This window comes from Cololabis saira, chromosome 6 (assembly GCF_033807715.1).
Source record: "Cololabis saira isolate AMF1-May2022 chromosome 6, fColSai1.1, whole genome shotgun sequence".
NCBI classification, from domain to species: domain Eukaryota; kingdom Metazoa; phylum Chordata; class Actinopteri; order Beloniformes; family Belonidae; genus Cololabis; species Cololabis saira.
Genome location: NC_084592.1, coordinates 24,573,085 through 24,586,613, shown reverse-complemented (window position 1 = coordinate 24,586,613; position 13,529 = coordinate 24,573,085). Strand labels below are relative to the sequence as shown.

At 40.8% G+C, this 13,529-nt stretch overlaps 1 protein-coding gene across 2 annotated transcripts in view; it reads right to left on the bottom strand.

Moving 5' to 3' along the window:
* edar (ectodysplasin A receptor) overlaps positions 1–13,529 on the bottom strand; it is a 42,178-nt gene that overhangs the window by 10,709 nt on the left and 17,940 nt on the right. Inside the window, exons 4-8 of one of the 2 annotated variants that reach the window (XM_061723778.1) lie at positions 9,960–10,141; positions 5,876–5,961; positions 1,151–1,228; positions 922–1,059; positions 751–825 (exon numbers count right to left, since the gene is read on the bottom strand). In XM_061723778.1, coding sequence (XP_061579762.1) covers positions 751–825; positions 922–1,059; positions 1,151–1,228; positions 5,876–5,961; positions 9,960–10,141 — 559 coding nt within the window. The remainder of the gene's footprint in view (positions 1–750; positions 826–921; positions 1,060–1,150; positions 1,229–5,875; positions 5,962–9,959; positions 10,142–13,529) is intronic. The other variant, XM_061723779.1, reaches the window with a different exon arrangement.

Genomic DNA, 13,529 nt, shown 5'->3' with positions numbered 1-13,529 from the left:
AACCACCCCCAACGTCTAACAATGTCAAGCTGTTTTTGTTGTTGTTTTGTTTCTTATCCCTTTAAAGCCCTAGGAAATTAAGCTACTTTGCTAAATGCTGTATTTTTCTGAAACCTCATAAATTGAAGCGGAACGTCTACACTTTGAGCACATCTTTATTTATTTATTTTTTTTTTTTCATAACCATTGCGGTGGTACTTGAAGGCAAAAATCATAAAAAGGCTGTCACTGGAATTGTATGCTCTGTCCACAAGCGCCAATAGTACCGCAGGGACCTCGACCTCAGCGCTAGTGCACAGCAGTGCACTCGCTAAGAACAAAGATTTCAGCTAAATGCTTTTAGGAGGCGGGGATCTCACAGACAGAACAAGATTTATTTATTTATTGGCTCTGTTTGTTTTTCAGAAACCTGCGTCCAAGGCCATATCCAGGTATTGAGAAACCACAATAAGAATATGCGAGCTGGCCTTTTGCCACAGAAATAAGCCTGCAACCACGCGTGTGGCCAGAAATGTGGATAAAGTTAGAATCGTGTACACAAGTGTATAATAAGGTTCCTTGTGTTTCACGTAAAATTGACAGTAAGTATAATCAACTCAGGATGAGGTTTATAACCACAATGCCAATGTGCCAGTAAACATACTAACTTTTTTTTTGTGTTTAACAACTAAAAACCTCTAATTATGACAGTGGAAAAACAGTAAAGACAATAAAACACAGTGTAATTCACTGCTGTGTGTCCTGTCTTACCAGGCATGTCTTTCTTGTCTTCCTGTTTGTTGGTCTGAGCCTCCACTGCCTTCACAACTTGTCCGGAACAACATGCTGCAGACACAAACACATACACACACAACTCTGTAAAGCCCAAATCCCAGCTTTTGATGCGAGATGATGTGCACTGTGTTTCTGTGTGATCCTCACCCTGGCCACTCGGTTTGGCCTTCAAGATGTAGAACATGATGATGAGGACGATGGCGATGGCCATGATAAAAATGGTGGACATGGCGATTATGAGAGCTGTTGCAAGGTGGCTCTGACCTGGAGCATCTGAGAAAAAGGCTGTGATGTGAAATACGCAGCATGAGTGTGAACATGGACGATGGATGGAAAATGACAAAACCTGTCTGAATGTGCACTTATTTTGAAATACCTTTATTTACATGAGGGAAGACTGTTGTACTGCCATGAGCAATCGAAGGTTTTCCCTTCGACTTGTTGATTTGCATGCCTGTAAAACACACACAGGTTCATATTTCACTTCCAGTTCGCCGATTGTTGTTGTTGTGGCTAAAATGTTTTGTCCTGCTTTTCAGCGGTCAATATTTATTTCACTGACGGGTCAAAACACCACACAAATGGTGGACTCCCATTCAGCAATCAGAAACCGTGTGTCAAACCACCTCCAACTTGAAAATCTGCCGCCCTTTTGTTTGGAGGACTGCTTTTTGCCGTCCTGCATACAAACAGCGTGACTCACGAGGTGAAAAGAATGCTATGGCTTGTTGTTGCTGCCGGTCAACATGTAAACTGTGTACTTTCCACGAACACAAACCAGATGGAAGCAGAGCGCCATTTCAGAGTCGGCCCATCGTGTGAACTTTCTAAAAGCCTATTTGCTTGTAGACAGCCACCGCCGGGCCACATCAGCGCATGTGTCTCTTGATAAGTTTGTAGTTTAGATTTATTTTCTTTTGAGGACTAAAGTGTGAGAAGAAAGTCTCCATCATTGTCCGCAGTGAGTTACATTTTCTCTTCCATTTGATGTTTTAATATTGCCCATTAGCATTTAAAAATGTTGTTACAATCCTGCCCCATGAGCCACATAAAGGGCCACTCACAAGTGCCGTTTGCAGCTGTGTGTACAGGCAGCATTCGCAACTGCATTTATAAATGCAGAGTAATGTTTTAATATCTCCAGATGGCATTCGTTAAATCCTTCTTGCAATGACATTAATAAACTCTGTTTGTTATAGCGTATGTAAACGCTAGCCTCCATTTTTAATGGGAATCACAAACATCGACTGCTGTTGCCAGATGTTTAGAAATGATTACTGGCAATTTTGAACAGCGGGGGAAATTTAGATGAGCAATAAAATTACTGGCTTTTTGAAGCAACTTTTTATACCTCCACATTGTTTAATTAGGAACGTTACAGCATCCTTCTGGTTCTTTCTTTTTCTCTTATCTGAAATGCCACTCTCAGATTTTAAATTAATCCTGTTCAGATGACAGTTTTGGTGGATCTCTTGAACTTTTTTTTTTTTTTTTGGGACTGAAATAACACCAAAGCCCCAAACCAGACCTGATAGCACCGAAAGAAAGTGGGTACTGGGGCCTTTTTTTAATATTCTCATCAGTAAGCATATCATGATGATGTGGGCATTGAGTGCGGTCATAGAATACCAGCAAAAGAAATGTGTAAAATCTGATCATCTGTAAGGCAAAAACACTCCATGGAGCCACAACAAGTCAAAGTAATGAAGGAAACAAAGGCTAAAAAGGTTAAAATAAAGCCTTCAACCTCTACTATCATCTTCTTTGTTAATGAAGTTAGTGTATGCAGCTGATAATAGCTCTAAGAAAGAAAATCTGAATGATATAAAATAGGTATTGGGATGTCTGTCCTCCAAATAATATATTCTCTCTAATTAAAATTTTGGAGAGAAGGCAATTTTTTCCCCAAAATTATAAAGCTACTACATCGCGTTACCATTTTCTTCTTTGAATTCCTGAATTCACATGCAAGCATTCACTGATGATGGTATGTTAACTTTGGCCTTGTGTTGTATTGACATTTTTTTCTGACACGATTTTGCAAGCAATAACATTTTACAAAAGCAAATTATCAGCTCTGACAGCAGTTACACTCCTGCCTTTCAGCCCGCCTGAGTAAACAAACGAGTTTATTGGGAAGTGTGGATACAAAGCAGCATCTCTCCTTCCAGATCTGCCTTTGTTGTCTTCCTATTGCTTCCAGTCAGCCTCCCCCTCCTTTTCTGGTTTATTCATCAGCTCTTTTTCCTCTTTCCTAATGGTGCTGTAAACTCCTGGCAGCTCATAAATCACCTCTTTTAATCAGCCTTTAATTTCACCGAGTTGATAAACTGTAGATTTCCTTGGCATGTGCCCTGCCACTTCCTGTGGTCTCAGGGCCTGGTGTCATCTCGCACACGCACACGCATGCACACACTTATAGACGCATGCACATACGTGCCGGCGCCCTGTGGCGGCAGATATTAACTTGAGGTATGTGTTTACACTTCTCTGGATAAGGACATGAGCCCCAAGTGGAATTCTGTTCAGCATCTTGTGGTTTAATCTCCTAATCATGTCTCACAGGCTGAACATACAATGCAGAAGGATAAATAAACAGGACAGTCGCAGGTTCTCTGGTCCAAACAAACACAAAGAAACTTCATTTCAGAGCAGCGTGTGTGTCTGAAATTTGAGGTGAGAGCCATGATACCTGTTAGAAGGTTAACTTCCAGAACGTATAACCGTCGCCAGTTTACAATCGGTCTCGATGGTGCACATGTTTCTGTCTATTTAAGTACGTACATGCAAAAGAAATCGGCGTAAATCAGGAGTAAACTGTGTGAACTGAGCAATGCCTACTGCTTCATATCAAAACTTGCCAAAGAGTAGCATCAGCGCAAGCACAAACATGCTAATCATCTGTCTTTCTCATACCCGCCAAAGTTTTAATTATCACACGCACACACAGAGCTAGGCAGGAGCCGGGGTAATTTACAGATTACATGGCAAGTGTCGGCCTGCCTTCACCCAAAGCAAGGAGAACTCCCAGCTTTCAGCTCCCTTTTTTTAATTTACTGTTGAGGGGGTGGGGGGGCGACGTCTTTTTGAGTTCCAGTTGGAAGATTTCAGTGGATAAGAAGCTAGTTTATTAGCAAACAGCAATAGATTAAAAGTCCATCAAAGCTGGAATGGTTAAAATGATCAAAAATAACATTTTAGATTATACCCAAATGATGCTGTCTTTTATTTGATGGTTAAACTTCAAATGAAGTATTTAGTTCTTCAAACTATAGCATAAAAATTGTTTCCTAGATGTTTAATGATGCCATTAAAGAACAAATATGGATTTTGACCTTATTTGTTGGTGCAAATATGAGCAAATGAGTAAATAACATGTCATGACTTTCTAAATATGCCTTTTAATATGTGTGTATTTGCGTGCAAAAATGAGTGCCCCCCCCCATTCAAGCCCATGTTTTTTGTGGGAGAAAATCTGATAGCAGCAGGTCTGAGTAAGACAGGTACGTTTTTTTTTTTTCAATATAAAGGCTTAAAACTCTGAATTAGAATGACAGGACTGCATTTAAAAAACATCTAATTGATAAAAGTGGAAACAAGTTTCATCTATTTTGCTCTCCCTGCACAAATCTAAAGCATAATAATCTGTGTTGTTGTTAATCAGCTACATTTCTCAGATTGTGCTGTCAATAATATAAGAAAAGCTGAATATATAGAAAATTGCCTCTTTTTTAAGTTATTTTACAGCAAGTACATGTGCAAATAAACTTTTGGCATTTGAAGGGTTCAAAATGAAAAGAAGTTAGTTTAAAGTTAGTTAAAAAAAACAACTCACAACAATCTTAAAAATTAGACTGGATAGAGGGTTGTCAAAAACTCATGTGGGTAATACTAAGTACCCCCGTTGTTCAGGGACTTTTAATTTCCACCTTTTAGCAGCAATAACTAGAAATAATATTTGCCGTTGTATGTTTGTTTTGTAAGACGTTGTCAGTCTCTCGCAACGTTGTGGTGGAATTTCCGCCTATTCCTATCTATGCCATGACCGACTTATGCACATTTAAGCTTTATAGTACGCACATAATTCTGCCCGCTGCTTCTACTTCACACTCTCAGCTGCTTTTTGGGGTTTTCATCTTTCAAAATACTCATTAAATATGACACAATAACAATAACATTAGTCTCCGGGATCCTCAATTCAATTATACCCTGAGGAAATTTAGAGCAATTATGAGCCCATAAATATCATTCCCATAACAGTATGAAACAATTGGGTTCAATCCTGTCAATGGTCCATTATTTTATAAGATATATGACACTGGATGAATCCACAAAGGGCACAGAGGAACAGTTATATTAAATATTTTGGTAAATTTCATTAAAATATTCATGGTAATTACAATGATGAATATTTACTTCCTTTTTCCGATTTTTCAGCCTTTGCAGCTCACAATATGTCTGCATGTTTGCTAGACATAATATCGAGACTCTGAAAGACCGTTGGACATTTTTCATTGTGTGTTAAAGGCAACATGTTAAATCAGATTTCATGGCGTGATATCGCGTTTTTCTTTTATTGCATCACCAGAGTGCTTCTACTCGAGGCCTTTCGCTTGAGGAACGACTGATTTCTGCACTTTAGTGGTATTGAAGTTTTTCATGAACAGCGATCCCCACTTCGCCCACCCGTCTGTGGAATTAAAGAAATGCAGTGATTTTAGAATATGAGGGTTATGTATTTATAACTCCTTTTTTAAATCGATCTGGGAGGCCTGTTCACGGAGGAGGACTTCATCCAGAGGGTTTGGAGAGCTACTGTACGCACAACCTCCGACCTCCAACTGTTCCCTCAAATAATGCCCGGGCTCTCAGCATCTGCTTTTATACAGCCTGTCCACTTTAATTTCCCTTCTTTTTAACACAGAACTCTCATGTTCCGTCCAGTGGAAACCGTGTCTGTGTTTGGACAGAGACGGGGATACTGAAGAAAGGGCAAGTTCACGGTTGAAAGATGATGTTAGGAAAACAAAGAAGTTGCAAAGAAGTTGACGGAAAGAACGGGAGAGACAAATGAAGAGAACAGCCAAGACGTTGGTCTTACATTCTTTGGTGTTGCGTGGGGCGTTCTGGCAGGAGTGGCAAACCATCGCGTAGAGGTTTCTGCCCCTGTTCTCCAGCATGTAATACCTGCAGGACATAAAAATGCATGAGTTGTTAGTGCAAGTGGGATAAAATAGATGTGTTTAGGCCATGTAAGTTCAGCTTCAGCATGTGCAGCTAACTATTCTCAGCAGGTGTGTATAGTAAGTGACCTCGCTGCACTTTCTTCTCGTACAGTGCTCAGGAAAGCAGCTGAGGCCTAAAGCTAGGCTTGGTGCTGAAATGCACATAATTGACGCTGTGAAAGCACTTAAAATGGCTTGATCGCCCTCAGTCATGAAGTCAGAGAAAAAGAGAAATGACGGCAATAAAGTGCAAAGGCTGTGAATAAATGAATAAAATATGATCATTCAGTCTTGAGAGTATGAAGTACTCGCGCAGAATGCATACAGCCTGCAGATAACCAACACTTACCTTCTTAAGCTGTTTACAACATACGAGCACAGTAAAATTATTTTAAAAAAATTCAACAAAAAAAACAACTGTATATCACCTCTTAACTTGCTTTGAAGTACATTTAAAATGAACCGTTTAAATCTGCTAAAGTAAAAAATGGACCTTTCACCACTGAGTGAAACTTAGGTCCTAAATCAAGTCCATTTTTATTTATTGACAATAATCCCAATCCTCTTCAGCGTGCACAAAATGTGAGTTTGGACATTTCTAAGTGACTCTGGAGCAGTTTTAAATCTGTTCCAGTCTCCTTTACCTACCCCAATCTGTTGTACTGGATTTGAGCCAGGCACCATTTTTTTTCCCTCTCTCTCTCTATTTAACTTCTTCCTTCATGCGAAACCCTTGAGTGATTTGTGTAGTATGCTTTAGATTGTTATCATGTTGAAATAGTCTTCCTCTGCCAAACGTCTGGAGACTGGGAGTCATCCTGTCAGTTTGCGCCGAGGTAAATCTGCAATCGTTCAAAGTGTCATCTATTAAAAGTCTTCTCCTAAACACCTTCTGCACCCGTGCAGCCTGGTTTCATCATATATAGATGCATGTGCTTCCCTTTCATGTCTGGCTAAGAGGGGAGAAAATGAAAGAAACCAAGAAAGGAACCTCTGACAGGGCCGACCGCCTTCTCAGCCCCTTCAGCCGGCGTGCAGCCGTTGCACCATAGCGCCGCACGAGAACCGTCTACTGAATAAATAACACAGCTGACCACATGGTGGCGGTAATGTGTTCACAAACGGGCAGCAGGATAAAATGAGATGAAAAACAAGAATGCAGCAAAAGAAGAAGAAACAAGTAAAGAAGGACTTCCGCTTGGATTTTTGTTTGCTCTTTTAAACGTGCACTGGCAGTGGCAGTCATTGAGATTAACGGACAAACTCTCCGCCAGTCAGACCTCGGCATTGGCGTAACACGCCAACAAGGCCTGAACCAACTCGTTGGTCCATCTATCATGTTTTTTTTGTCATCTCCAACTTCACCAAATGTACTTGCAGCGAAACATTTCTGGTTCAAATCAGTTGTGTTCACATGACTTATGTTCATATGAGAGTGCTGGACAAAATTTCAAAATCCTAATTAGCAGAGACCCCCCCGCCAGGAAGTTCCTTTAGGCCAATCTGAGACCCCGTCCACACGTAGCCGGGTATTTTTAAAAACGAATATTTCCCCCCTCCGTTTATAAAAAAATTTGCATCCACACATAACCGAAGATCTGCGTTTTCGACCACATTCATAAGCATTCTAACCTGTAGATCATCTGCGGCTCCCGTGGAAGCTGCACCTCTGCGGGCTCCGCGGGCTCCGCGGCGGCTCCGCGGCCCCTACACCGTAGGGTGCGCGTCGCCACGTACCCTACGGTGTAGGCTCTGTGTCGGTGTAACGCAGTAAGCGGTGGTCAAGACCAGAGACCATTTATTTAATAAATAGCTTGGAGAACAGATGCTGGATCATCTGTAGTTCTATAGTAAACAAAAGGCGCACGTCAGAGCAGATTTGTTGTTGTTTTGGCGCATAATGTGACGTTCGAAAACGCAAAACTCTGGTTGTGTGTGTCTACACGCATCTACATAAACGGAGTTTTCAAAAATCTTCACTTTGCCCGGAGTTTTTTTAAACCTTCGTTTATTTGCGTTTTCGTGTGGATGACAGGTCAAAACGTAGGAAAATATCTCCGGTTTAGCAGATATCCGCAGATATCCGGCTACGTGTGGACGGGGTCTGAGTAGCTCTACTACCGGAGAAACAGCTTTTTGCCCCGTAAAGGTTCCTGAAGGGCACTTTTGCAGGGCCATTCCTGGTAATGGAGAGACGCATCCACAATTCAGCCCAGACAAAATCTACCCGTTAGTGGAAATGTACCTAGAGGTGCATTTGTCCATCATACTTGTACAAAATCCCTTCTCATTTTTTGCAATAATAAACTAAAGAAAAACGGTTAGACCGTAAAACTCCTTAACAATTTTACATCTGCTCTAACTATATGCAGACAAAATACTATCAAATAAACACAACACAGAAGCCCATGCATTGGTTGAGATCAACAGCTCATTTCTAATTCTAAATTTGACAGAAGGGAGATTCGTGACAGCAGATCACTAAATGTTCTTTCAAATAACAATTTAAACCAACATATGAAGAAACTCCACCAAACACAGTCTTTCTCTCACAGTAGTAGCACTTGAAAATGTCCTTCTTCTGTAACATTTGACAAGCCTATTTGATGGATTTGTGCCTCTTAACTGTTTGGGACTGTGGACGTTTCCATCTTTAATATGATCACTGTTCTTAAACAAAAGACAGTTAAGTGACGGGACAAAAACCCCAAAACAGGAGAATAACGTGACATGGAACAGTTACCCAACCATAGAAGAGAATAGAATAATAAGTAATTGTGACAGCCAGGATGTAATGGGCTGACATGCAATGGAGGAATTAGGACATGATTTTTACTTGTCTGCTACCCACTGGCTGGCTGTTGCATCACGTCAGCATTCCCTCTGTGGTGCAGTCCCCATAACCCTCAGACCACCTTCAGAGATGTGCAATTCACATTTTCCTAAAAGAAATATTGAGGTAGCTTGTTTTCAGCTGTGGGCTCGCAGACAACTTCACCGCAAGTGTTTGGGCCTGTTATGTTCGATGGCAGACGTGTATAGACTCTGCTTGTAGACGTGCACCGCACCCACGCATACGGCGCAGCATTTACGGTGCACGAATGAAGGACGTGACCCAACTCAAGTGTCTGCACACTTACTCCTGTAAAAATCACACTGATGAAAAACAAAAAAAGGAAAAACATCCTGTGAATGGAGACTCGGAGCCAAGAAAACCAAGGGGCGGCAGAAATAGCATCCTGAATGATGACAGGAGGAGGAGATTTTTCACAATAAACCCTCTCTTATGGCGTGGGAGGGGGCTTAAATAAGCCAGTCCCTTCAACACCTACTTCATTACAGACAGGCAGGCAAGCAGATAGATCGAAAGATAAACTGGCGTCTCCATCCGTTCGGAAATTTGTGAATCAAGTGCCATCTAGCACTGGAAACGTTTTCCAGTGTGGAACGTTTCCTGGAGAGTCTGTACGGAGGCAGGTGCCGTGACTTTTTTTTTCAGAACTTGCTGTCATTGCGTGCAGGTCTGAACATATCCTGCTGATGGCTTTCGGCAAACCATGTAATCAGGACGCTTCATGTGGTTATTGGATGTAATGCTCATGCAAACACGAACAAAAGATAATGTCAGGGTGCATTTAAAGGTGCTCTATGAAGTCTCTGACCACCATTACGGCTTAAGAGCAATTGTATTGATAAGTAGCCCAATTTTTTTAAATGTTCTTAAGACCACACACACAAATGACATGACGCGAGGGCTTCAGGTAGCAGCAAAATGTCAAAAAACACCAAGAGAAAATGTAAGAATGAAGTACATCAGTCAGAAGAAAACACAAATAAAGCTATAGCTGTTTCACTGTTCTTTCTTCTTCTAAGCCATATTAAAAGAGATATTAAATATGTGTTCAGGTTAACAGGACGTGGCTGTTGCCAGCCTTTTGTGTGTGTGTTAGCGTGCCGTACCCCGGTAAGCAAGGTCCACACTCAGCATCACTTTCTGGAGTTCCTGCTACACGGACAGTAGCTTGGTAGAGAGCGTCACAGTCTTTATGGCGTCTGCAGATCTCATACTTTCCTTTGGAATATTTTCCCTTTGGGCATGGCACGCAGGCAAAGTCTTCATCTTTCACACCGTAACCACAGGTCTGCAAGAAAACACACGCACACACACACATGAATTAAAACCAAGATGATAAACTGCACTTCATAAAATCAGATAATTAAATAATTAACTGCAAGGTAGTTTTTAAACCTGTGTGTGAGTTGGGGGGGGGGGTTCAGGACTATGACTTGAGCTGGCAAATTACAAGAAAACAACCACATACACACATAAATTCAAACCAAGATGATAAACTGGTAATTAAATAATTAACTGCAAGGTAGTTTTTAAATGTGTGTGTGGTGGGGGTTGGGGGGGGGTCGGTACTATGACTTGGGCAGGCAAATTACAAGAAAACACACACACAAACACACATCTGTTTCCAGAAATGTCCCTAGCAAAAATCTGGCTTTACTCTTCAGAGATGACAAAAGAGAAATCTGATTGGTCACAGAGGCTCTCTGTGTGTACAGTATGTGAGTGTGCATTTGTGTGTGTGTGGGTGCGTGTGTGTGTGTGTGTGCCACTTTCCACGCCTGGTAGTGTTTAGGATGACCAACTCATCATTCTGTTTTCTAGCATCGATCTTCTCCACATGGTGCTTCCTCTCAGTGGGGAGGCCAAACAGGCCACACAAGAGCACACATACAAAAACATGCTCCCTCTCTCTTTTGCTGCCTCTTTCATCTTTAATTTTCCTTCTACTTTCATCTATCTATTAAAACAGGCCTGTGCCTCTTTAGCTCGGGGCTACAGTCGACCAGCTCTTTAAGAAATCTAATATTCTCGCCCTTTCTGTTTGACGTCCACAAGTCACAGTGTGATTATCTGATGGCAGAGCCATCGAGCTATCGGGGGGATCGTGTCACTGTGGTCCAACGCTCGCCTTGGATCTTTTGTCTGGAGACTTGATGCGACTCTGCTTCTGTTCATTGCTTCAAACCATTTCCAGAGGGCTTTTGAAAGCCTCTTCGTTTTCAAAGCGTATGTGTCGCCTTTTGGGAGGTAGGGAGGTCCATGAAAACCCAGAGAGCAGGACCCTGTCTGTAATGTTTGCCTTTATTTTTTCAATGCAACAGTAAAGGGACATATTTTTAAGGGAAACACAAGAGGAAAGCATGAGGGTGATGATGTGTTACAAATATCTGTGGTGGAGTTGCACTGAAGAACGCCAAACTACCACATCACATGGGAACACAATCTTTAACAAAAAAATATCATCTGACCAGGAACTTAAAGCCTTTTCTTTATCTGTGGGCATTACCAGAATTTTCATCACTCAGAAAAAAGTTGTGAAAAAAAGAAATGTGCTTTCTGAAGTCTGTGTTGTGAACAGGAGCCTCATGGCTACCCTTTGATTAAAAGCACGTCAAAGCACACGCTTACCCACATGCAAGGAGACTTAAGAGAAACAGAAGAAAATGTTAATTACAGGCTGTGAGAGAGGTGGCTCTCGTCTCCCTGAAACTGTATCATTTCTTTTAAATGTTTTTTTTTGTTTTTTTTCTTTTACAAATACTTAGAAATGTCTAGATTAGTCTTTATGGAAGAGGCCAGGGCTCAACTGACTGATGATTATTTGATTGATGGCGATCCTTGTGAAATAGCATTGTCTTATTTCATATGGAAACAAGAACAAGTACATTTGTTGAGCTGTAGCTTTCGTTTGGGACGAGAACAAGCCACTGCAGAGGCGTATGTAGTGATACCTGAGTATTAACAGGGTAAATAACAGAAGAAATGCCCCAATGACAAAGATGAAAAGAAGAATGACTCCTTTTGGTTGTGAATTTGAGGCTTTGAATACTGCAGACAGTTATGCTATGCATCAAAAGCTGCATAGGGAAGTAACAGCACTGGAAAACCCCTAACATGTTAAACACTGCAGCACTTCCGCAGTCTAAAATATTCTAGAATATACATTTGTATATCTTTTGTTAATTTATATATATTTATATATATATATATATATATATATATATATATATATATATATATATATATACACACACAACAACAATAGCCTATACCCATATCCGTAGAAATATACTACAGAGGTGAGTTCCAGAATCAAGCCCAGCTTCAATTCAGACCATATATGTCACCTATATGAGCAGCTCTATTATGTGAAAAGGTTACAAATCTTCCCCAACATTTATCAAAGACTGGTGTTTTTTTCCTGAGGTTAAACATTATCTTTTCTGATGGCAAGTATGACCAGAGTTCTTAAAGCCATAAAGATACACCAGAGGGGTCCTCACTTTTCCAGTTGATAGCTATGCATTTGTTAGCTGCAATTAAGGCTTATCTGATAAAACAAGTGTTGACTCTCATTTTAATTGGAAAAACCGACAGGTCCCCCAATAGTGTCAGCCATGGATTGACTGGTATTTCCACCCCTACAATTTCTTTCAAAAAGTTTGATCTCCAGTACTGTTCCAAACATCTAGACGTCCAGAACATGTGGAGGAGGGATCCTGTTTCAATCATCTTTTGTTCATGTCTTGCTTCTGTTTTGCAACTAAATTGAAAGAAAGTAGAGTTTGGATAAAAGTAAATTACAGAACGTTGTAATGCTTTGTGAAAGCACCCATTAGGGACTGACTGTTTCTGGAGAGGGATGCAGAATGAAGAGGGGATCTGCAGTGTGTCTTTATGCTGTAATCTCTGTGTAAAAGTGGTTCAAGATAACATATTAAGCTGTCTAAGAACCTGAACTCACCTAGCTGGATAAGTTGGATAAATGGCCATAATTTCTCTTGAATGTAATAGTTTAATTGAGCTCTAATTTATTTAACCTCCTAAAAGCCAACAAAATCTGCACTTGACCGTATCATCCTTAACACCGGTATAAAAATAAAATAACTAAAATTAGGGAAATAGTTGCGATATTACAAGTTTTCAATGTCCAAATAACTATAATTCACTGTGTTCACCCTTCAATGCAGCTGTCTCCCATATGAAGGTGTGGCCCCCACTGAAGCATTTACCTGCGCTGTGTTTACTTTGGCTGTCTGCACACTGACTGACGGATGCTAAATCACTATATGACTACTGCAAGTCATTTACTGTGATGCATGCCTTCACGCCAATTTCAATGAGAGCAATAAACCGGAAAAAAATTGTTCATTTGAATTAAGGCGCCCTTCACTGTGCAGCTCTGCATGCGTTCAGAATTTGTGTGTGTGCGTGTGTGTGTGCGTGTGTGTGTGCGTGTGTGTGTGTGTGTGCGTGTGTGTGTGTGTGCGTGTTTTGTGGGTGGTCTGACACACTTTAGGATCAAGTGTTTGTGTTATCTATCAGTCTTGAATGGTCATCCCAATCAAATGTCCTTATTCACTGAATTCACTACTTTAAAATAATTCAAACTGTGCATGCACACAGGGAAAACATATTTTAATTTGAGTAGTAATCAACATAAGGCTCTAAACATT